Source organism: Centruroides sculpturatus, unplaced genomic scaffold, assembly GCF_000671375.1.
Source record: "Centruroides sculpturatus isolate CEXI.00-Female unplaced genomic scaffold, Cexi_2.0 scaffold70, whole genome shotgun sequence".
Classification (NCBI taxonomy): domain Eukaryota; kingdom Metazoa; phylum Arthropoda; class Arachnida; order Scorpiones; family Buthidae; genus Centruroides; species Centruroides sculpturatus.
This window is the reverse complement of record NW_019384571.1, coordinates 337,518-363,948: the sequence shown is the minus strand read 5'-3', so window position 1 is coordinate 363,948 and position 26,431 is coordinate 337,518. Positions and strand designations below refer to the sequence as shown.

The 26,431-nt window shown below is 29.9% G+C and overlaps 1 protein-coding gene across 1 annotated transcript; it reads right to left on the bottom strand.

Moving 5' to 3' along the window:
* Window positions 1-6,431: 6,431 nt before the first annotated feature.
* On the bottom strand, window positions 6,432-26,058 carry LOC111624174. Its single transcript, XM_023366982.1, has 10 exons — window positions 25,876-26,058; window positions 18,790-18,942; window positions 18,474-18,556; window positions 18,008-18,119; window positions 17,504-17,626; window positions 17,290-17,401; window positions 17,076-17,191; window positions 15,543-15,686; window positions 14,976-15,101; window positions 6,432-7,461 (listed from the first exon to the last, which is right to left on the bottom strand). Exons 1-10 carry the CDS (start codon window positions 25,895-25,897, stop codon window positions 6,689-6,691), a joined length of 1,764 nt encoding a protein of 587 aa, XP_023222750.1. The 5' UTR covers window positions 25,898-26,058; the 3' UTR covers window positions 6,432-6,688.
* Window positions 26,059-26,431: the final 373 nt, after the last annotated feature.

Sequence of the window (26,431 nt, the reverse complement as noted above, 5' to 3'; positions counted from 1 at the left end):
TTTTAGCTCAGCGTTTCTCAAAGTAAGCAATAACGCCCCCTTCTGGGCGATAAATAGATTTGGGCGGCGCTAGAGGCAGGGTATTGAACGGTGACCAAAGGCAAAATTGGGGCTGATATAAGGGAACATTGCGTTTAATGGTTTCCAGATGATGAGAACAATGTACAGTAACGGCACAAAGTGTGAGATTAATAAAAAAGTTTTCCTAAGAATATTTCCAATCCTTTTCTCACAAAAGAGAAAATGGGTTAGGGGGCGTTGGGTATAACTTTATGGAACAAAGGGGGCGATGGATCGAAAAAGTTTGAGAATCACTGCTCTACAGCATAGCATTTTATCTGGCATCGGCACAAAGGAGCTTTTTCTCGATATTCGTCGTGGGTTTGACCAGGCCCATAATAAGGGCGGCCGCCATGTGAGGGACAGAGTCCGACATATTCAGGATAGACTACCCATGAAAACTCCATTAGTTGCTAGCCCAGATTCTATCTAGAGCCCTCAGAGCAGTAGACTGATGCCTTAGCCGCTTTGTCCATCTGTCGAATCCTTTTAATATGAAGGACGTGCATATACCAAATATTTTGCCAGAATATTTTAGAGGCACTTTGTATTTTTAAATTTATGCAAATAAAAATTGTTTTGCATAAATTTGCATAAATGCACGGTCTTCGTACCCTGAACACTGGGAGTTCGGTCGTGGATTCACGCCTCGCTCGGACGGGCTGGCCACGTGGAGTTTTCCGGGTTTTCTCCACGTCAGTAATGCCTAAATAGGGGCCAGTTTCCCTTAAAAGACCTCCCGGAAGGCATTCTCTAGACCAGTGGTTCCCAACCTTTTTTCATTAGCGTACCCCGTGACATGTCATATCTCTAGATTGTACCCCATGACATGTCATATCTCTAGATTGTACCCCTCATTTAAGAAATTTAGTGAGTAAGCGTTATTGTTAATTTTACATATTGTAACTTTAAATTAAAGAAAAAAAACCTAAAAGAAAAAATGTATAATAAAGTTGTGATTGTTGCAAGGAACATTTTTTATCTAATAATTTTTTAATACTATTAGTTTGTGATACATAATATATTATTTTTTCTGCCATAATAACTAACTATTTCCTGTACCCCTAAACAACCTATCGCGTACCCCTAGGGGTACGCGTACCACAGGTTGGGAATCGCTGCTCTAGACCAATGTTTCTCAACCTGTAACGAACCATCGCCCCCTTCAATAAAACCGTTATGTAGTATCGCCCCTTCACTTCAAAATTCCGAGGCCGAGGGCCAAGGCTAATGCCAAATTCGTACTGCATTGAATAGACTAGTGACTAGTATAATGTTATTTGTTTAATTATTGTACGATATAACGAATAAAATATCTAATTATTCTTAATGTTTTACTATATCGCCAAGAAAATTGTTTTTCGCACCCAAAATATAAATTGTCACTAATCGCCCCCTCAACATGGAAAATCGCCCACATGGGGGCGATATCGCCCCCGTTGAGAAACACAGATCGCCCAAGTGTTATGTTGCCATATCTAAACAAACAAACTGAACACTGATCGCGGGTTCGCATCTGACCAACGGGCTAACTATGTGGAGTTTTCCGGATTTTCTTCACGTGTCTAATTCCTAAATACGGACCATTTCCTAAAGAAAGTCCTCCTGTGGCATATCGCCGAATTCTTGTGTTGTCTACAGCCCGATTGACACCACGCATAAGCAGCTAACATCCTATCTCTCGCGCGCGAACCCGCGTTGCCGGCGGCTTGAACATTTACACTTAGTGAACTTGAGAGGATTTGAACTTCTCCGTCCGTTCACTATTCGAAAGTAACCCAAAAGCTTGCAAGCATTAGCATTTGAAAATATTATATATATATATATATAATATTTGTATATAATGTATTTATTTTAAAAAATTCTCTCTCTATATATATATNCAAAACGGGCAAAAATTTCTGGCACGGAATAGTTTATCCATAGAGTCTTCGTATAAGTTACCTGTATTAAACGACCACCTGTGTAACGCGACCGCGGGCATCGATTTTTGGTCCGAAACAACATACAACACCTGTAATAAGCGACCACTTTCGCGGATGTATCTGGTCTAAACTATTGTAAGAACCCATCTCAACAACGTTTCCACCTCATGTTTTAATTTGGTGGAGTTTTGTCACGTGTATATATGTTATGAAGTTTTTTATTTTATAAAATTAATAATGTACAGTATATACATATGCCGACAAATACTAAAGAAAGTATATATGTATTAAGACTGAAAAGAGAGTTGCTATGTCCAAATGCATATTGTGAAATAAATACATTGGATTATGCTGCAAATTAAGTGTCTCAAGGTCATTCTGTTCCGTGTTTATCTCACTTGTCAGTTTGATAAGTCTGTCTTTGAGAAAAGTGCACTAACACAATATTAATCTATCTACTTTATTTTTTTCATGTTGTTCACGGTATTCAAAAATAATCAAAATTGGGGCAAAATGATTAAATGAATTTTCTTGTCACCTTTAACAAAAAATAACGTTTAAATTAAAAAAAAAATTAAAATAACACAATTTACAATAACTATTTATAGAAATACTAGCTTGTTCCACCCGACTTCTCCCGGGATTATAAAGTATGTTACGCCCGGCATTATTAATCGTAAATTTCAAAAATGTATGTAGTTAAAATCAATGAGCTAGAGTGTCTTGACTTTTATCAGTTAGTTGGGCATGAGCTTCTAGACTATGGTAAAGTGTGACGTAATTGTCATGTAATAGTAGTTATATGCGTTTATGATGGTCTTTACGCGGGGAATAATGTCTTCCTGGAGGTCTTTTAAGGGTAACTGGCCCCTATTCAGACCTTACAGACGTGGAGTAAAACCGGATAACTTCACGTGGCCTACCCGTCCGGGCGAACCCACGATGGAGCTCCCAGTGTTCAGGCTTGGCCTATATAAAGTGACTGTGTCTTTAGATACAGCGCTCTTGGTGGCAACGACGGGTACTATCAACCGCCATTTTACTTTAAGTCAAAACATTGAAGTTTATATCACATGTTGGACAGGATTGTTACTTTAGAATCTATTTTTTGGGCTGCAATTTGAAAAAATTGTAGATCTATAAATTCCCACTGTCGTCCGTCCGTCTTTCCTTTAATCTCGAGAATGTGTTAGATAGATGAAAGCGGAAACCGGACATGGAAACCTTAGGGGCTGGTGGCCCCAATTAACTATATACGAACTTACGATGCAAATCGGAAGTCACATTATTTCAATTCAAAAATTTCCCTTGAAATGTGTTAGATTGATTACGGGTATGATTCAATTGCTAAAGGAAAAGTTTGATATATAGGGGCAAGCCACCACTAATTTGAGGTAGAGAGCATATATTTTAATATTTGGTATTTTTGAAACCGTGCCAGTAATTTTTAGTAATTCAAATTACAAAACATATATTTTAAATTTAAAAAATTAAAAATGTGATTAAAACTTGCAGCCCGGCATTGTGACCATATCTCAATGAATAATTGCTGGTCTCATCTAAATCTGGATTGTTTTGTTTGCCCCTAGATTTGAGATTTAGGCAAGTAGATAAATTATATAAATCTAGATTTTTTCATCTTGAATTTAGCTATTTTCTAGATTTTATTTAATTACTCTAAAGAAGGTAAGATCAGAGTTTAGATCAGTAAGTGTTGTACTTAACCCTCAATATAACAATATTTTTATAATCTAAATATGAGCCATGTGATTGTTTATTTATAGTGTACTCTAGTCAGTCTGATCCTTACCATCCTCAGTATTTCGTTTCATTTCCTTTCGTTGTTGATTTTTTTCAGACAGTGTTTTTTTCTCTTGCAGAATATAAGTAGTGTTCTTGTGTTTTTATTATATTGTTTGTGAAAATTTTGGTTTCAACTTGTGAAAACATTTACAATAAAAAACTACATTTTGACCTTTGTCATGTTATGAACCACAATGTTGAAGTTAAAATCATTCTAAGAGGTAATAAGGAGCTAATAATTGTAGGAAATGGAAAAAGTGTTGTATTTTCCCATCAAAAATAGACAAAGAAAACATGCCAAGTGAAAGAGACTGATATGTAGAAATGCACTGTACAAATTGTGCATGACATGCATCATTCTGGATAACAAAAGTATATTAACACAAACTAACCTCTTGTTCATTATGTTGTAGACAACAATCTTAGATACTGAAGACATGAGCCTGAAGAGGGATTTGAAAATTACCAATCTGAAATGCATTGTTAAATAGGCAAAATAAAGTGACCTGTTTTAATCTTGGTCTCTGTTAATTGCAGATAATAAAGATGTGAAATGTGTGATATCACTAGCCTCACTATTAGAAGAAACCTTTACTTATACAATGAAAACTGCTTAGGCGACCACCTGCATTCGACGGGCACCTGCCAAAACGGGCAAAAATTTCTGGCACGGAATAGTTTATCCATAGAGTCTTCGTATAAGTTACCTGTATTAAACGACCACCTGTGTAACGCGACCGCGGGCATCGATTTTTGGTCCGAAACAACATACAACACCTGTAATGTATCTGGTCTAAACTATTGTAAGAACCCATCTCAACAACGTTTCCACCTCCTAATATAATGAATTAGTCTAAACTCTGTTCGAACCCATCCCGGACACTTCTCCCACCCTCGAAATTAGGTGCAGGTGTTAATAAATTAGTCTAACAACAAAGGAAATTCATTTCAATTTGTTGGAAAGTGTCCGAAATTCAAAGTGCTATCGTTAGAAGATCGTATTAAAGTTATCACAACAGCAATTAGCGGCGAAATTTAACTATGGGAAAACAAACTTTATTTTACCCTACACCTACAGTATTTTCCTTGGGGGTATAAAATATTGTAAACGATACAATTAATCGGCTGATCTCATCGTTTGATAAAATCTATTTTTATTTATTTATTTTAAAGCTCATATACAGTACACGTGCGATAAATAGTTTCTGTATCAACCTACCTTATTTCCACGATATTTTTAGAAAAATAATATCCAAGTAATTTTCGCAGGCAAAATATTCAAAAAACAATAAACGCATTAATGCAAAAATCAGTTTTACTTCCTTTTTCGATTCCGCGATTGTAATGAAATCGTATAATGAGAAAAAATAATAAAATCGTTTTATTATTAATTAATAATTTTTCTTATTGTACTTAATTAATTAAGAAAATATTAAATATTAAAAAATACAGTATTTTTAAAGTTAAAATAAGATTAAACTAACGAAAACCAAAAGCAAAGTGATGGAGAGATAGGACGCGCTTGTATATTGATGACGTAATACACGTAACTGAGGAGCGAACGAAAAGAACCGAGTCGAATTAATTAAGTCGGAAAAAAGAAAGTGTGCATTATAATCGAGAAAATGCGACTATTGTATTAATCTTTAAAATATTGGTATTAAATTTGTCTTATAATATCATGACGATTCCTGTAAATCGGGTTATCCGATAAGAATAAAATACGATGCCAATATAGCCGTATCGTTGAAAAAATTCGCTTATTTTTGCTCACCTCGAGTTTTGCTTAGTAGAAATGGCTAAAATGTGCGCAAAATACGTACGGAAATACGGTATTATAGCACCACCTGTATTGGACGACCACCTGCCTAAAAGACCACTTTTTGAAGGAACCGTGGTGGTCGCCATAGACAGGTTTTACTGTATTTTATTTTTTGAATTAGGTCTATTATCGAATGGCAAAAAGCTTAATTTTGAGTGTAGAGACAAGTTTTATAAAAAATTGTAAATGTTTATAATGAGTAAAATCTTCATTAAGTCTAACTCCTCTTTACCTACAACATGTGACCCCCTCTTCCACATGTGATCTCCTTTCCTCTTCAATCTTTAATTAACCACCAAATATACAAGCAATCATGCCAAATTTTGTTTCTTATATATGCCAACACACACATACATGGAATACTTTTTCCCTTTTTTTGATTTCTTTGGGTTTGGAAGGTCTCAAACGTGGATATTTGCAAAAAACTCTGAGGGTCAAATTTGACATGATTCCAATGCTTTCCTTGTTATGTATACATAGCAGCCAGGAAAGTAATATTAAGAATGTTTAGAAGTGCATTTAATTTATTAATAGAGAATATTTTGTGTTGTTTAGAAATGTTTAAATACAGGGTATAGAGAGAGAGAAATGTCTTATTTACTTTCAAACTTAAAAAGAAAACTAAGTAAGGGTTAAATAATTTATCTGGCTTGTGTTGAAAATTGACTAGTTATATAAAAAGAAAAAAAAAACAATGCCAATACCTAAATCACAGAAAATATTTTAAAGATTTAAATACAATTTTTAAAAATTTTACATTGAATACATTTTGTTTAAATTTATGTTAAATAAATATATTAATCAATATTTGTTACAGGATAATAAAAAAACTACATATTTTGAATCATAGAAAAAGGAAAAATATTGTTTTATTGAAATTTTTCATATATTTTGTAATATTGTTTAAGATTACAATATTAATTTATCAACAGTACTAAGTGGTTTCACTTTAAATGTATACTGAATATTGTATACATATTGTATATTTGTGCCTTGTATATATACACTGTACATTTTTAATCTTAATTACAATATCTTTTTTAAGTTCTAATAAAAAATAGATCATGTTTTTAAATATTTACTCTTTATCGTATGGTTCTAGAGAGCAAATAACTGCCTTCATAAATGAAGCTGCAATTAATGAAGCATAAGGTTGCCAATCCTTTTGTTCTGTACCATCCTTATAATCTGCAATTCCCCTTATAAAAACATAGTTGTCTTTTCGATTTCCATGTATCGATTCAATAACGCTATCGAATTCTTTGTCATATGCTAACAGTCCATTCTGATTTGCAAATTCTAGTCTTAAGGAATCATCTCTCATTAAATGCCTTCCCGAACCTATGGCTCCAAAGTGCACGACGGGCAATCCTGCTTGTCGAGGATCGAATGAATTTTCTGGTGGGCTGGGGTGGCCAACTTCAATAACATCTTTTCCTCCGATGCACATAAATAGTTTATCACTTTCTTCGGCTGGTCTAGCAAAGTCAGCTTCTTGGTTTTTTAAATCTTTGAGACCTTCCTCACTGTAAACTTTCCATGGACAAAAACCATCATTTCCTCCAATGTATTGTTCCCACAAATTCTGTGCAACTGTTTGTAAATGCATGTGAGGTGGATTCCATGTTTTTATATTAAAGTTTTTGGTAGAAGTTAACAGATTATTTGATGCATTTTCCACTGAATTCCATGTTTTTTCACAATATAAATAAATATACTTTTTCAATAAATCCTTTGCTGGAACAGAAACTACAATATCTCCAAGTCTTACATGTTTTGAATAATCTGTATAATGAGGTACACCACCTCCCACACCAACAAGAAATATGTATTCAACTCTCTGAAAGATTCCTACAAAATATTGTGAAAATGTTAATATTTCTAATATTTCAATAAAAATAATATAACATTATAATGAATCATTTTATATAAACTGTTCACCAATTTTATATTAATATTTATAAGAACTAGATTAAAACTGTTAATATTACTTTATTTGTTATATAAATTTCTTATTGATTACTCATAATATGTGTTAAATGTATATGATTTTTGCTATAACTGAAATACAACAAATTCCAAATACTTTTATGCTCACAAAATGAATTAATGCAAACTGGAATATCTTATGCAATGAAAATAGACATTTTAATTCTGGATTGATTATACTAAAAGTTGCTTATTTTTATTTTTATGTATTTTTGAGATTTTATTAGTATTATAATTTTTTTACGTATAGCATCATAAATATTTAATTTATATAAAATTTATATAATTGTTAACATAATCTTATATACAGAAGATTATAATCACTTATAAATTCATATGGGATGTAATGATTGTTTATTACATATATTACTTGCTTTAATTAAAATTGTTTCCAATAAAAAGTTTTTACTACTTGGGATAAAAATTTTTTACTTCTTCCAATCTGGTATGAAATCTGTCACCAACTTTGATAATATAAAAAATGATAAATGAACTACAGTAGTACCTCAGGATACGAACGCCCCAGCATACGAAATTTTCAGGATACGACCTGAAATTCGAACATATTTTTGCTCCACGATACGAACAAAAACTCACCATACGAATTACATTAGTTTACAGCGCCATTTTTTATTCACTTCTGTTTATTGGTCTCAGTTCACGTGTTTGCTTCGTCGTGGAAGGGTCTCGCTCAATAAAGGAAATCTTGAGGTATTATCAGAAAGTGACCGATTTTATTGAAAAGAAACATCCTGAAAAGGTTCACACTGGCCGTATTGCTGCTCAGAGTAATGACATTTGCCTAAGTCATTTTAGAAACATTTTAAAAAGTAGGCAAAGCCAAACCTCTTTGGATAGATATTTTACCAAGTGACCTCTATCCAGTGAAAGTGCTGGTAGAAATGAAGGAAAGAAAGCAGTGAATAAAAATCTTCTCCCTCTCCTCCGCCACCAGTTTACACCTCCACCGTCGTCTATCCTCAAAGGTAAAGTGCAAATAAAACTACATTTTTTTTTATCAATTATTATTCTATTATGGTTATTTATACATTTACAACTACAAAATGCATTTTTCAGTGTTTTCCTTACTAAAGTTTTTTTTTTTTTTAAATGTACTACTTAGCTTTAATTTGAGTGTGTTTTTCATGTTGGAACGAATTATTTGGTTTTACATGTAATTGTATGGGGAAAAATGATTCACCTTACGACATTTTCATGATACAATCTCAGTTTCAGAACGGATTAATTTTGTATCCTGCGGTACCACTGTATTGTATCTTTTTTATGGAAGATTTCAGAGTTCTAGAACTCTGTATTTCAATGATACTTCTGTTGCTTCTATGTAGCACATTATTACTTTTAAACAGTATTCTATAAACTCCATATTTTTCTGTTAACTAATCTTAATCATTAGTGCACAAAGTACATAATAAAATGTTTTGCATTACTGTATAATTTGTTATAATATAAAACATTTTATATATACTTTATTTCGTCAATTCTAAGATGTATTTTTTTAACCCATTTTTCTTCTCAAAAATAGAGATGCTTATTAATAAGGGCCAGAAATAGACACACGAAAATGCCAGATATATGCTAAAATTTGTAGGTCCTTTACTTCTGTCTGTGAACAATTCTTACTAAATCTATTATGTACAGTACTATATACATATTAAGTGGAAGGAGTTAAAAGAATGCAAGTTAGACAGTTCAAATTTAAAACAATTGAATTTTGTATGCTCATCTTGTATGGATGTAAAGTGATATTTCTTACCTAAACTGTACATGCTCAAAAAGAGATTCACTATACTGTACAAATATCAGAAATAGACTATGCATCATTTGAAAAAATAGCACTTGCAATCACAAAAGCAAGCTATAAAGTTTATAAAGCATTTATTTAGTACAAAAATAATCAAATCTGCAAAATATGCATTATCAGACAGTCTTAATCTGATTCATTTGCATTCAAATTGTGTTTGTGGTTGACTACACCTATATATAACACTATATACGTGATTCTGAGTTCCATTAGTAAACACAGATTGTGTCAACTGTGCCATAAAAATTTTATGGCACAGCTTTATGGCACAGTTGTAGTCTAACCGCAAAATACCGTATGACAATTTGTTTATAATTAGCGATATGGCATTCATGAAAATTGGCACGAGTGGAGTGAGTGGACCAAACTTACATTTATGCCATAATCACCTACTTCTTTCTAGACTGCATATTGTAATATCAAAACACTTACTAAAACACCTTTTCTTGCAGCCGACTCTTTATTATAACGACTTTCAAACGTTTTCGATCTTATTAAAAGACCTTTCTCAAGAAAATAAAAGTCGTTTGAAAGTCGTTATAATAAAGAGTCGGCTGCAAGAAAAGGTGTTTTAGTAAGTGTTTTGATATAATCACCTACATTATAAACTAATTACGTAATATACTGTTCTGTCAGGGTTTCAACATTATAGCTTTTAACAAGCATTTAAGGAAAAATGCATGTTCATACATATCCTGCCCTTATGAAAACAAATTTATTATCTAAAATAATAATCAAAAGTTATTGTGAGAAGACCATATAATATGTTTTCTGCTATACTGCTCAAAAATCACATCAGTTCAAATGAAATTTGTTGATAGTGAATGTTTAATTTAAACTCCCTTTTAATATGTAAAATGAGCATTTCAAGATGTTATGGTGCAGCATTAAAAGAAAAGTTATTACATATACAGAAGAGAATGGAAACAGATCTATTAAATATTACCTGTTTCACAACATTTGTATAAGTTGTTATCCAAGCTTGAATTATACATTAGTAATCAAATAATAAAGTTGAACTATTGGGCCAAGTTATAGCTTGATAAAATGGCTTTCTCATTTCACTTTCCCTTCATTAAAAAAAACTTAAAATTCAATTCCAAACTACTGTGTCTTAAATCAAGGCAATATGATATATATATATATCATATTGCCTTGATTTAATTTTGATACTTTAATTATGATCATCCTGTATTACATATATATAGACACATGAGGTACAGTACATATGTACAGGATGATCTTAATTAAAGTATCCCTATTCAGAAACATTTAGAGACATCTATTGGACATAATTAGACCAAACTCAGTAGTAATACTACAAGTATATAGGGCATGCAGAAAGGATCCTTTTGAAAAAAATTTAGTTACAAAAGAAACCACCAGGGGTCAATGTGGTGCTGTGAGATGAATAAAACTATGATGTGTACTTTGAAGAAGATTGCCATATGAGTAAACTGGCATTTATGCATGCTGGCTTAAAGTTTTTGCCTTGAGAAAATGAATTCAAGGAAACTGGGCATGGGAAAAACACTATTATATGAAAGGTTTGAGATTTAACATTATTTTTATGTTAAACGTCAAACAAGCTATGTATGGTACATTAGTAACATTAGTGATGCAACAGAGATTCCTCAATGTGTTCTCCATTTATTGTGTATTAGAACTTTCAAATGGTGAACAGCAGTGTCATGCCGTCATTGGAAGCACTTCCAATGTATTTTCTAAATAAATACATATTGTGCAATTATTTTCATATTTTAACGTATTTTGATTAATTAAAATTAATATTTTATTATAACTGCATTATGCATCTTATTACAAATTTCTATACTACATGTGAGAAAAACGATAAGATTGCTATTGTATATTCCAATATAAATTCATATATGCATATTCCCAATGGAATCTCTGTATTGTCAAATATAGGACAGCTTCCAGAACAAAAATATTTTAACGGTGTAAAGCAACCAGATTATAGGCATTTGCGCATGCTCTTTACAGAGCACCAATCTCAGGCAGTTTAGCTGGTGGAAGCTACACACCAAAATGCTTCCAATGATTCTATCCAGGACCGGTTCTGGGCTGTTAGCTGCCTGCCTGCTAGATGTTTCGCTGCTCTCACCCCATTATGTGAATCGCGAGTACATTTATAACTTAATCCAACCGATAGGAATTTACTGGTATGTTTTTATGATAGTTCTGTACAGTTGACAGGAGTTTAAAAAAAATCCATTAAAATATTTGCTATATTTATTATGCTCTCCCATCTTGTATTACTTACAGATTTCAATGTTAAACTAGTGATATTACAATTTAGTACATTCCATCTATAAGAGGATGCAGAAAAAAACGTGTACAATTCTTGTACAATGTTAAAAAATTAACTGTTACTTTGGCAGCATCATTTACAACTAAATTTAATGAATGAGATGCATAAGGTACAAAAAAAAGCTTTAGAATTTATATTCCTTAAATTTACGATTTATGTATCCATTGTCATAAAAATTTGTCTTTCCACTTCTTTCCCAAGACTATAAATATTAAGTATTAAGTAAGTAACTGGTTAAGTAGTTTAAGTAACTGGTTTCAACTTATTTCTACTTAAGAAGTAGTTAAATAATTAAGAGATTATGGAATTAGGGACATAAATAAAACCCTGCTGAAAGAGCTGGAATTTTACTTAAAAGCTTAACTGAACCAGTCTGTAGCCGAGTACAGTGGGGACTGATTTCTTCATAATATTAGATGTAATAAAGACAAAAATTTTTCCACTTCAACAGGAGTGACTGAAAAGTTGTAAATTTTGGAAATTTCTGTAGACACCATGTGGTCGTAAAACAAATTAGTTAGAAAACAAATGATGGACAATCTATTAACATTAGTAAATAATATAAAATAAATATTGAAAATTATAACAAAATAGTTATGGCTAATAGATATATTATATCTAAATTAATAGATGTTATATGTTTTTTATCAAAGCAAGAATTGGCATTTAAAGGATATAGCGAATCTATTGAATCTAATAACAGAGGTAATTATTTATTTGTCGAAACTGTGTCTTCTTCTTCTTGTTTTGTTTGGTTCAATGTCACAACTTGGTGAATTTATTTGCCAAGTGTCAATAAATTCACCAAGTCATGACATTGAACCAAACAAAACAAAAAGGTAATTATACTGAACTTCTTTATTTATTAAGTAAGTCAGATAATCTTTTAAAAATACATTTAGAGAAATCTACTGTTTTTACTAGCTTATCAAACAAATGAATATGAATGGACCCTAGAGGGCCTAGACCAGTGTTTCTCAACCTCTAACGAATCATTGCCCCCTTCAATAAAACCATTACTTAGTATTGCCCCCTTCAAAGAAACCGTTATGTAGTATCGCCCCCTTCACTTAAAAATTCTGACACAGAGGGCCAAGGCTAATGCCAAATTTGTACTGCATTGAATAGACTAGTGACTAGTATAATGTTATTTTTTAATTATTGTATGATATAACGAATAAAATATCTAATTATTCTTAATATATTGTTTTACTATATCGCCCAGAAAATTGATTTTTGTCCCCCAAAATATAAATTGTTACTAATTGGCCCTTCAACATGGAAAAACGCCCACATGGGGGCGATATCACCCCTGTTGAGAAACACTGGCCTAGACTATCACTGACACGCACTTAACTTATTGCCCCTGGAAGTCGGCTTCTTACAGAAACACAGCTTCCCTATCATCAAATGTCACAGCATGCCACTGGTGAACAGTATATTCAATTGCAGAATGCAACTGAACTATAATGTTATTCACATGCAGTTTTATTCTGACTTTTAAAACAGTCAAGTTAACTCACACTAATTATTTATATTAACACTTTTAAGATCAAAAGGGTTATTATCTGAGGAACAAGGTGTTGGATCATATTGACCCCTGGTAGTTGTTATGGAAATAAACTTTTCACAACGATTGCTTATGCATGTCCTGGATAGTATTATTAAATTTGGTTCAATTATACCCAGAAGACTCCTCTCTAGATGTCTCTGAATAGGGATAATTTAATTATGATTACTCCGTATATATATACACACAAATGTATGTATAAAATTTTCAAAATTGTTCAATGAAAAAAGTTTGTAATTTAAATTACATTCAATTTTCTTACAAAGTCTTTCATATTGAAAAAGCAAAAATGCTTTTACTAAATTGTATTTTAATATTGTATTGTCAAATTTGTGCAATGTTAATTGAACATTATTTCAGAGTAAATGAAAAACAGGTCTAACAATGATGTCAATATAAAAAACAGTCTCATAATTTTGAATCTAGGATATTATCATTGACGAGTTATTTTCTAAAGACTGCTTTTAATTTATTATTTATCTATAGAATATTATATTTGGTTAATCTAAATATTTATATTATATATGGTATTTATCTAATTACAAGGATGTTTACACTTAATATTTATGAATTTTATCTGTTATATAGATATCCCTAGTTATGACTGATATAAAATATATTTGATAGAACAGAGTAATTTCTTGTTTTCAAAATTCACAAAAGAATAGAAAGAATTTTAAAGATAAAAGAATTTTGACAACAGAAAGAATTACTCTAACTCAGAAACAGTTATCCTAACCAAAACTTATCAAATAAATGGCTTAATAAATTGATATAATAATTTTTGATAAAAATTTTTAATTTATAATGTTATTTAAAACTGGCACTTAATCCATTTCATAAAATTAATATCATATTTTTTGTAGCTAACTATTTTATTTATAAAATTTTTTATATATTTCTGATGTAATACAGTAACCAATTAATGAAAAATTTATACTTTAAAAATGTCAAAGAAATTTAATCTTTTAAATATCTGTGGAAGATAAACAACTTCTCACATGAGATATCATAACGAAACTTATTGGGATTCACTTCTTGTTTCTGTTTTTAATGATATCATTCAATGATTATGACTCATTAGCATGTAGACTTTTGGTTATAACCTACATAAATGATAACAAAATGATCAGTAATTGCACAAATATACATTCCTAAAAATAGTTTCTGAACTGTTTCATATCAGAGATGATTAGTAAATGTATGTTTCACTTGTAACTTAAAAGAATATCACATTATGATCTTAATAAATTGAAATATTTAAAATAGAAAAATAAATTTTATTTTTAGCTTATATTTATATCTATGTAATATTGGAGATTCTGCAAATTTTATTTCAAAATTCCTTGTGATTTTTTGTTTTAAAATGACTTATTTTAAAAAATATTTGTGCAATGATGTTCATGTAAAATTTTCTTATTATGGTGCAATGTTTTATTTTCATTTCAAATTTTCAGGAATCTGAATTAGAAACTTTAAAGAATTGAAATAAAAACTATTATTAAAAATTAAAATTAATTTTAATAATAGTTTTTAAGGCAATATTAAAAATTCATAATATTTTATTTATGAAAAACATTATATATTAAATTTACATTAAAAAAATAAACTAACTAACTGATATTTAGTCATTCAATTCAATAAAAACTTACCAAGGAGTCGAGTCATGGTGTTTCCTGCAGAAATCATAGCACTTCGAGAATGTCCTACTGCAGGTAATTTAGTAGAAACTACACGATGCATTCCAATATTTCCAAGAGTATAAACATTTGAATCACCTGAAATTATAAACAGGTTTACAAATGAAAATCTATAATATAAATTTATCCATTTAAAAAAGATATATTTTATTATGGAACAACAGAATTGCTTATCATTCATTATTTAATACAAAATTTTGAGTATTGAATATTATAAGTACTTAAAGTAAAATATTACAGTATTTTTGTTTTTCCAGAACTGTGTTGTCATTTATTGTTTCTTTCTATACTTTTTCTTGAATTACTTGAATAAACCAAATTATGTATGTTAAATTTAATCCAAAGATGCTTTGAATAATAAAATCAAAAGTACTCATTAAAGTTTGGTTTATTTAAGTACCATAATGAAAAAGTATTGTCAATAAATCTATAAATATGTAGTTCTAAATTTATGATAAAAAGCTTCTTTTATTTACTTAAATTATAAGTAAATATTTGATAATATATGATAGAGCTAACCTTCAGTTTTATATCTGACATAAGTATCTTTATTTTCAATCATTGCATCAACAGCAAGTTTTTCACAATATTGAGCAGTTATGATAGCTATTGTTGGCTGCTTAGCATTGACAACAGTTGGCATTTGACGGACTAATTTTACTTCTGAAAAATAAATATATAAAATTAATATTAAGTAATATTTTTATAGATAGATATATCCAAAATATAATGTAGATTAAAATTTTAAAATCTACTGTTTTATAAAGATATTGAGGAATACAAAGATCTAAATCCAAAATTTTCAATAATTTAATAAATTGTGGTAACTAAAATGTTTTAATGCTTTTAAATTTTTATTATTTTTCATATTTTTATGTTTAAAATTATAAATAATTAGACAATATTAGCTATCTGAATTTATTTTTATTTAAATCACTTTTTAATTTTATAAATAGTACAACAATTCATAAAAATTAATACAGTATTGACTTTATTAAAATTTATTTTAGGAAGATCCTATCCAAGATTTTATTTCCAAATGATTAAAACTTTTTGAGAAAATCAGGAAAAGATTCACTTAACTGTAGTGTTGACTAATAGAAACTATAACATATACACTCATAGTAAATTATTAAATAATTTGAAATATATCAATTTTAAGCAATATGAAACACTTTGATCATTTTTTTAGCTGTATTAACTGAAATCTTTTTGAGAAATTTTAATTGAACTTATATAAAGAAAACTTGATCTCTCTTTCAATTGTGATCAGTTTTCCTTAAATTAATTTTCAAATACATTTTATTAAATATATCAAATCAAAAGAGATTTTGCAATAAAAAATCTATAAATATTAGAAGAAGAAGAACCAAATACAAAATAAACATTATCAATTTACTATCTATTCATGTACTTGTAACTGTATTTTGTAGTAAAAATATTATCAGTTATAGATAATTTTTTTTTTGTAAAAATATATGATTTACATTTAATTTTAATAATTATAACAAAACACAAGAAATAGTAATAAAAACATTAATTAATGACGGTATAATAAAGCTGTATTTGGTATATCAAATTTCTGTCAGGGTGGAGTCTGTATCTAGTGAGCATTGAATCCAATTTCAATTTTCCCTAAAGATGGACTCTGCATTTCCTTCTCCCAGATGGCCTCTTAACACTAAGAGAAAAATGGACAACAAGAATGATAGAATATTCAGTATATTGATGATTTATAGTTTCCACAACTGCAGTGCAATATCAATAACTCATAACTTTTAAAAATAATTTTCTTATTTGAATTTTAAATTCAGCATAATATAAAATGTTCTTAATATAATTCCTGAATTTTTGAAAATATGATAAATAAACAAACCAATAGATAGCAATAAAATCATCAGATTTAGCCATAACTTGGGAATTTTTTCTTAACATCCATACAGAAAAATCATAAATTTTGATTTTCTGTTGAAACATGAAATGGAAGCCTCAATTTTTAGGTACCTTTTTTAATTCAATAATGTAAAATATTAAAATAAAGCATTACCCTACCTGTATCATTCTGTGTAACTCTAGAATAAAATCCTTTTCCCATATTTTTTATTAATCCTGTTGATATGAGTGCATTTAAAATATCAATCAGTTCTTCTTCAGAGCATTGGAATGTGCTAAGTATTAACAATTAAATTTTTTTATTATAATTTCAATAAGAATTATAGTTATTTTTAGAACAGAATAAAAACTATAGTATAAAAAATAATAATACTTGGACATATCTTCCACAGATAAAGAATTAGGATAAGCTGATTCAATCATTTCTAAGACTTTTACTTTTGTCAGTTGAACTTTTAAAGGTGCTGAAAGGTCATTCATCATATCTATAAATAAATTATTTCATTTTAGTAGTTAAATATTATATTTTTAACTTATTAACATAAGATAATTCATAATTTATAATTATTACATTATTGACAATTTACCTGCATGTATTGGCAATTCAATTTTACTGCAATCCAGTTGTTTCATATCTACTTCAATTCTTTTAATATCAACATATCTGTTTTGCATTAACTTCATTATTTTTTTAATGAACCCAACATAATCTATTAAAAATAAAATTAATTATTCAACATTACATAAACAAATTCATATACAGTAAATATAAAATTTAATTTTTCTCATTTTATACAATTTGATATTATTCTTATTAAGTAATAATTAAAACATTAAATAATTATCAGATATATTAAGCCAAACCAATAAATTCAAGTTTTATTCACAAATTTAATGAAAAAGGTTTTATAAAGAAAAATAAAAAAATAATATATGTAATCATTCAAGCTGAAAGTTCTTTTTTGAGGCATACATTGACTAGACAATTCTCATCAATTATCAGAAAAAAACCTTAGGAAATTCAAATTAGTGACCCAAATTTTATCAATAGCTACAAATTGATAAGTGATAGTCATAAATATCAGCCATACCTCTTGGAAATTCAAAAGGACTAATTAATTCTTTGAAAAAATCTTGCGCATTATGCATTTTTTCCTTTTCGGAAATGTGCTCCTTGAACCAGAATAACAACTTTCGTCTTTCCTATAGGAAAAAGTATAAACTTATGTAATTTGAAAAGGAGGAAAAACATAAAAAGCTAAGTTTCTAGAATTATTTATGAGCTCTTTTCATAAACATCACAAAAGATTTATATAAATTAAGAATTAATGTTGAAATTCTGAAACTTTATTTCACCAATAATTTTACAAATATTCTTAATAAAAATTCATAAATAGTTTAATAATTGGATAGGAAGTTTAAATTCTCAAAATTATGTCTAAATTATATAGGATATAAGTAATCTAATCAATAACTTGTTAGGAGTATTCAATATAAATATTTTTCTATAAAAATAACTCAAAATTCTAAATAATATAAAACTTCTACAAATTATACCTTTGTCTGGTCATTATTCACTGCATTTGTTAAAAACACCTTAAATTCCAATGAGAGATGAGGAGGATCATCTGTTAAACTAACTAAAAAAAAGAGAAAATGTCAAATAATTTATTTTAATTGTGCATTCTGAACTTAACAACAATATAAATAGAACAAACGACAAGAATAAAACACTATTATCATTTAACAGTATCCATAATTATTAAAACCTTAATTATGAAGTTTAATATAATTTAATAATAAACATATCCTGCTTGAAAAATGAGGACATCCTTTCTTGAAAACTCCGATATTATTTTAATAGATGCAATACCTGTTTCAGTTTGTTTGTTAATGACTATTCCCCTATGATCGCCTCCGGCTACGTGCACCACGTTGCTACTGTCCAGATCGACCTGTTTCTGACGATCCATCCGTATCCTTGTGTGCCCCTGACCTTTTTTAGTAGGTGTCATAACAATGCGTTCTGCAAATAAATTTAAACTTGTTAGAAAAATACGCAAGAAAAGAACGTAAGATAAACACGATTTTTTATAGTCTTTTTTATCTCTATAAGGACACGTTATACAAAAACTATGCATTGCTTTTATTAATGGCTTCCATATGACGAAACGAGAAGAAAAGATAGAATTTACGAGTGACAACCTCTCCAAAGAGGGACTATGTAAGATATTTGAGTATCGTGATGAGTCTGAAGTGCATCTAACAGCTGACAGGAAGACGAACTTAGGCAGGGATGAAGAACCGGATGCTACAAACTCCGTTGGAATCCGGCGTGTCACACTTCCCCATTCACTGACAGTTATGAATCAATGTCAGGACTATTTTTATCCAGAATTCTCTTTCCAGTCGAGAATATCTCGAGATATAATATTTGAGTCGATAACTAATTAGCCGAACATAATTATCTTTTATTTTAAACTTGGTAATAATAGATAATTAACTTTCTAAAATGTCAAACGTCGTTAAGGTATCCAGAACGATTAATATTTGTTAAAGGTTAGATCAACTGCATTATTTGTTCAGTTTAATTTATAATTTAACAACATTTTTATTGATTTGCATCAATATTGCAAAAGGGAGATGGCACGATTTCCTAAAAGGGACACTTTCGAGGGGAAAAAAGCAATTTAATATTCGTTAACTCTGGCCAAATTCCAGTCGTACGATTTTATAATCGCTGGAGAATTTTTTATTTCTATTTTGAAATGATATTTAGCACGGAAGAACTTTAAATTGGAAGATCGTTTGTAGATAAAGATAATAACTGTATAAAATTTTAATAACGCGCATGATTTCGTAATTCGCCTAAAACATTAAAAAACGTTTAAATTTTGTATTTTAAATATCGTAATAATGATTTTTATCCTTTCGTAAGATAACAATTATTGTAAAATTGTCATTGGTAATCAATGCCCATTTCTACACTTGCTAGCGAGCTTAGAGATTTTTACTTTTATTTGCAAATATAAAAATTAACTCTTAAATACGTATAACCAAACAAGTAAAAAAAAGGTTAAGATATAAAACAATAAATATTCTAAAGTTTGTTAATAAGCAGCGTAGATTTTACCGTCGATAACGCAAGTAGGTCTAGGACTACGTGTATAATTTCATCTTTAAAATCAACGATGAAAAATTCAAAATATTCATTTCGACACTATTGACTATTGCTGTGCATAAATTCATGCCATGACTAGCAATATAACAAGAATGATAAAATATATATTTCGACTGAGCAATTAGTTTTATTGCGAAAACAATCGAGACCATCAGAAAAACTATACACGAAAATTATAAAAATGCAAACTTAAAGCTAATATATCAAAACATAAAATATGTTATCTGCGTGTTTTATCAGTTTTAGACAAGATTTCCTTTTGCAATTTTATCTATTTTATTTCGAAGATGTTCCGCAACGGAGAATAACTCATAAACTGCAATGGTCGTATCATTTAATCATATATTAACCTAGTAAAATTAAAATAATAATAATAATAATAAAAACCGGAAAAGTCCAATTTTGTTCTCTACTTTATAAAAGAATTATTATGACTTTCATAACTAATCGACGAATTTTAACATCCACTTGATTTACGACATCGAAACGACATAGCCTACTTTTGAACCGAGGTAAAATTCTTTGCTAGAGAATACTTGCCATCAACAGACAATATTTATAACAGCCAACAAGTAATTACGTAATTGTATCGTGTGTTATATTATTCTGACATCTGAAGTTTAATAGGCGACGCATCTAGAATTAATTAGCTATATAATACTAATTTGCTAAATTTAATTATAGCGAAAGAAAGTTTTTATAAAACAAAAAAAAAAAGTAAATTGTTAATCGAAAATAAATTTATGTTGTTTCAGGCAATAAAAATCGCCGATCTCGATTTTTATTAGAATAAATTAAAAGTTAACTTCACGAATATAAAAACGATCGAGCAGTTCAACGATCAATTTTGTAGGTGAAATTTTCAGTAGCCTGTCTAGACAAACTAGCATTAAAACATAGCTTTTAACATAATTTGTTATTCACTTGTTCATCCACCGTTCTAACAGTTTTATATATAAAAAAAATAGGTCACCTTTCTAAATCGGACGAATAATAAGGCTTCTAATTTTTATTATGGACTGAAACTTTCCGAGAGAAGAATAATTTATAATTTTTCTCGCTAATATTCCCAGGTGTTCGATAAGCTTATAAACATTTATAATTTATTTTAATGGAAAAGTAGACTGAATAAAAATCAACAAATCGATAAATAATTTAATTAAAATCGAATGCAATCAACAAATTTTTGGCAGGAAGTCCATCTGAGATCGTTAGTAGATCCTGTGCACTATGCAGTTCTATGTTAACCATTCCCAACAGTCGCTGGTAGAGTGACTAGAGACACGCGATTGCCAGAGAGAAGACCGAACACGACACATACTTTCATGTTGATTGTCATCCTTAATAGAATAATGTGCACCAGTCGCTTCCCTTTGCTCCTTATAGCACGTTAAAGGATGTTCTGATTCGCTTCCCGGATGATAGGACATAAATGGAAACCTACTAGTTAGCGGCTCGATAATATTATGTTAGTTATTTTCCAACAACGAATCTGGTAAAATTAAAAAGTTCTGGTAAAATCGTTTTATATTTTTAATAGTTAATAATAATCTAAAACGATTTAAAAATGTTAAAAGGAAATTCTTGAAACCAGAAAATAACTAGATGCGATACATTCGGAATATTTTTCAATTGTATGAAAGACGATAATGTAAAGAGAACTGCTTAAACTAATTCAAAAGGAGCCATTTCAATGAACTTTGAATTGAAACAAACACCGTAATTTTTATATTACAATAGGATATAATGGAGTCAAATCGAGTTCAAGTAGACGATATTTTATAGATGAACGGATCAATTTTGATTGTATTATAATTTGAACGAGTAACTTATAGTAAATTTTTCCTAGAATAATATTTAGGATTTTTTTTTGCACAGAAATATTTGAGATCAAATTTTTATTTAATCTTAACGGTCTCTACCCAGTTGTGTGAATTTTTTGTAGGACCTGTGTTGCAAAAGATCTTTTGAAAAAGGCAAACAATACGCATTTTCTTCAATTTAATCGTTACGGTTCACAGTAATTATCAAAACAATGATACTTAAGAGATAACAAGTGAAATAAATTCGATTAATTCAATATTAGATAGCGATCAAATAATAAATTTTGCTTTGTTTTGTTGGTATAAATCGACTTATTCGTGCAACTTATTTCTTTAAACAAAAGAGTAGTTTGCAATCGTCGTCTATGTCACGATAAGGAGAAAGCACGAGAAAAAACGGCAGGCTTACTCTATTCGTGAGATACTTCTTGGTCACGTTTTCGTGTACCTTACCTTAATTATATTTAAAAAATCCGATCGGATTTATTCGTAACGCAAAACAACACAAACTGATACTAATTAAAAATTCTTTTATGTTGATAAGCACGGCTCAAAAAATGCAAGGAAAAATAAACAATTAATTATTAGTACACAAAAACAACGTTTTCATAGAATAAATTATTACGTTTTAAAAAATTTTTTTATTAATAAATAAATAATTTATTAATAGGAGTTTATAAAAACAGCGATGATCCTCATGCTACGTCATGACTGTTATTACTATTATTGTGTTTAGGATGTCATGGATATCCTGTTAAACCAGTAAGAGCCTACAGTGGGAAAATATCAGACTGTACTGTAAAGCGAACGTTACGCTACGATAACTGTACCTCAATAAACACATTTCATAAACACTGTTCGGCTCTATATTTATTTAACTCACTGTCAATATTGTATGCCTTGACCCGACGACATAATTTCCATAATCAATCATCAAGGTGCCTGGAACATACATCCCCAGCAATTTGTTAACTACGAAAAAAATCTCAAATAAAACAAAGAACAATACATCTTTTCTTCACCGATCATATTACTTTTTAATCTGCATTCATAACATTAAATTATTACCGGTATAACTAAAATAAAGCAAATATTTTCAGCCAACGGTACGTATTGAATTTTATTAATACAGTATTTAAAAATTGCATAACCTATATTCTATTTTCGATGGAAAAATTCAGAAAAGCAGGAAAAGAACTATTTTGAATGGTTTCCGTAGATTTTTTTTACTTTGTAAACAATGAAATACCGGCAATACCATCCTATTCAAAACTCCCACAGTTTCGAAAAGAGAACATTTCGTCACCGAACCCGTTCTTAAAACCAAAAATTACACGTCAGATATATAAATACATCATTGTTCAATAACTTCCCACTCGAACAATTAAAGAAACTGGATATAAAGTCCAAAACGAGTTGATAACCTACCTAGATGACATCACTCGCCCACATATTAAATTCGGCGTAGGACACTGAAATTACGTGTAATCAAAATTCTACTTATACAAATTGCGTATATTTTCGTCATGCTCTCCAAACACTCCAAAACCTTTATTTATGAGTAATCGAGTGCGAACGTGGTACTACAACGAAAACTCTCATTACGCAACTGAACAACGCTTTAATCACGTCGTCGTCTGAATCAATAGATTATATTCAATTAAAAGCAACTAGCCCGTAATCGAGTAATCAATTACGTCAAATACTCGAGAAATTTTATTGCTTAAATCGCACATATTTAAACTAGAAATTACTTTAAATTTACAAATCGAAATATTGCATTTATTACTGACAATTGTCATCTTTAAAATATTCTACGCTTCATTAAAAGTTTATTTCTTTTTTAATAATTTCCGCTTCGTATAGATTTTATACAGTCGATAACTCGAATGATGTCGACCTATACAGATAGAATTGCATCAATATTTAAATTTTTATATTATCTCCTGAGACTGTTCTTTAGACCGTTTATGCGTTTTTACGAGAGTTCTCATGATTATTTATTCTAGAAAAAAAATTATTTTTTTAAAATCGAAAAACGTGTGAACCGTACAAATTTTATGGTTGTAACTATCCTGTGATTTTCTATAGGCAATTGCCACAAACGATCACAATTAGATAATATACTGAAGACATCCGATTTGGCTGATTATCCGCTTGTAGTTGGTTATTGCGAATTAAATGCAGTTATCTTTTAGTACAAAAGAAGTTTACTAGTCTGTCATGAAAGAACTTTCTTGTTACCCATACAGTTCCTCGAGTATATATAAACTTGGTCTACGAACTTTGACTCATTCACTCGACGGTTTATTTTTACTATCGATAGATCCAGATTTTAGTCATAAACATTGCTAGACGGATGATTATTTTTTATTCAAACATGCTAAATTTTTAAAAAAGTGCTATTGGAATTTTTTACATCCATTACTTAACTTGGGAACGTCATCGGTAAGGTCGTTTTCTATCGATAAACATACAATAGACTATCTCCTTGCGAGATAGACGATATCCGATTATGGTGATGTTACGTGACCAACTGTCAAGAGTAGAGCATTGTCTTCACTAATATAGACTTTTTAATGAGTTTAGAAACGAATTATGCCGAAGCTGCAACCAAGATGTATCCCGATAATAATGAAGTTATCGAGTACATTTTGACTGTGCATAAACATATATATGTACTGTACTGTACGGCATTCATCACGCTCAGGCAATCGCAGAAGATTTGCCGATGATTGGCAGAAAAGACCATTAAACAATTCAATTGGCTGTGAAGAACACAGTGTAGTTCATTCAACCAACTTTGGGGTCATCGTCAGGTGGACTCCCACTTGTGTGAACAATTATACTAAACGAAACGAATAGAAAAATCAGCATAGATAAAATTTATTTGCATTGTCGTTTGTTTTTATCGATACTAAAAATCTAAATTTGCATCGAAATCATTTTGTCAACGTTGAATAAACACATTTCTAAATAGAGACCACTTAATAATTTTTATAAATACAGTATTTAATTTTCTAAACTAACTTTACGTAGCGACTTACTTAACAAGAGATGCATTGATACGGATTTAGATAAGAATTGTTTATTCTGCACACGAGCTAATAATAATCAGATAAATGTACAAAATGTTAATATATGCCATCATTTAAGTTGTGAATAAAATGATAGTTTTTTCTATAACATTCCAAAAATAAAAAAAAAACGAAACTAGCTTTTCCCACACGTTTCTATTGTACGGTCATAGAACAGTTCGGTCACAAGTAGTAGGCTATTACTATTTTGTATCGCCACCTGCGTTGTACTAGTTCTAAATTCATTTATATGGTCTGTACAGGTTTAATATACGAATATATATATTCATATAAATATTTACTCGACTATTGCGAAATCGATCTATATTGAGTTTTAAATTAAATTGATGATATCATACTTGCAACACCGGACTCTTAGGTTAACGAATAAGGAATGACTTGTTGAACTATTTTCGTTAAATAAAACAATGACTTTTTCACAATAGACGTTAATCTAAGTTTACGAAATATGTAAACGAACACAGATTTCTATACAAGCAATAACAGACGAAGGAAATTGACAATAATTCTGTAGAACAACTTTTAAATTTTAAACACTATAAAATAAACTAATTGTTTATTTAAAATATTAAACACTTCGTTACACTAGATACAGGAAATAGGTAACAAAACACTTAAGTCGCAACAGGTATGGAAAACGAACGTGACTGTTTTAGCATAGTTTTCGATGTTTTCCTTTTATATCTGATGCAAACAGTTAACACACTCTTTAAGGCAACTTTCTACATTTATATTTTAAAAATTCTCTTATTTTTAAAAATACTGTATAAACAGAAAAATTTTCATTCCCAACAATCAGGCATTCAAAAGCGAGTGAATCATAGTAAAAACATTTTTATATAGGGAAAAATGCTTACCTTCGCACGTGATTTCTTCCATTTTTCTTTTTTCTATTGAGGCGCCCGGAGATTAAAGCTTTTCGCTCTCAAATAATAGAAGGACGGTTGGGGACCGATATCCATCAACGGTCTACTCTTCTCCGATCTGAGTCCGGCAACACACGTGCACCACGTCATATTGGCGGCCGATGACGTCACTTCCGCGACGCTACTTCTTTCCATCATCTTATTGGACGTCCGATCCTCCTTCGGTGACGACACGATATCGTATGACGTAAACAGACGTTCAAAGTACAATAAAATTTTTTTTGTCCGGTTTTGGAAATTTTGCAGGTTCGATGTTGCAAATTCCAAAGCGAAAATTTCACAATTTATGTTTTCTAATTATAAGTTGTTTCTATAGTTTCTGAATATAAACGTGCTTTATATGTGTAATACAATACGATGCGCTTCTATTGTAACAATAACCTTGACAGGAGTTTGATAAAGGCTACTATCAATAAAAGATAGTGTTTTGATACGGTAAATCCGTATCGTTTCCTTTTTGAACAATTTATTGAATGGAATATGTACC

What these genes read in the sequence shown, in the direction of transcription:
- LOC111624174 (XM_023366982.1), bottom strand. Translation starts at nt 25,897, where the DNA reads ATGGAAGAAATCACGTGCGAAG. An exon ending in GGAAGAAATCACGTGCGAAG is followed by an intron (nt 18,943 to 25,875) that starts GTAAGCATTTTT and finishes ATTTATTTGCAG; the next exon opens with AACGCATTGTTATGACACCT. An exon ending in TCTGTGGAAGATATGTCCAA is followed by an intron (nt 17,192 to 17,289) that starts GTATTATTATTT and finishes GTTAATACTTAG; the next exon opens with CACATTCCAATGCTCTGAAG.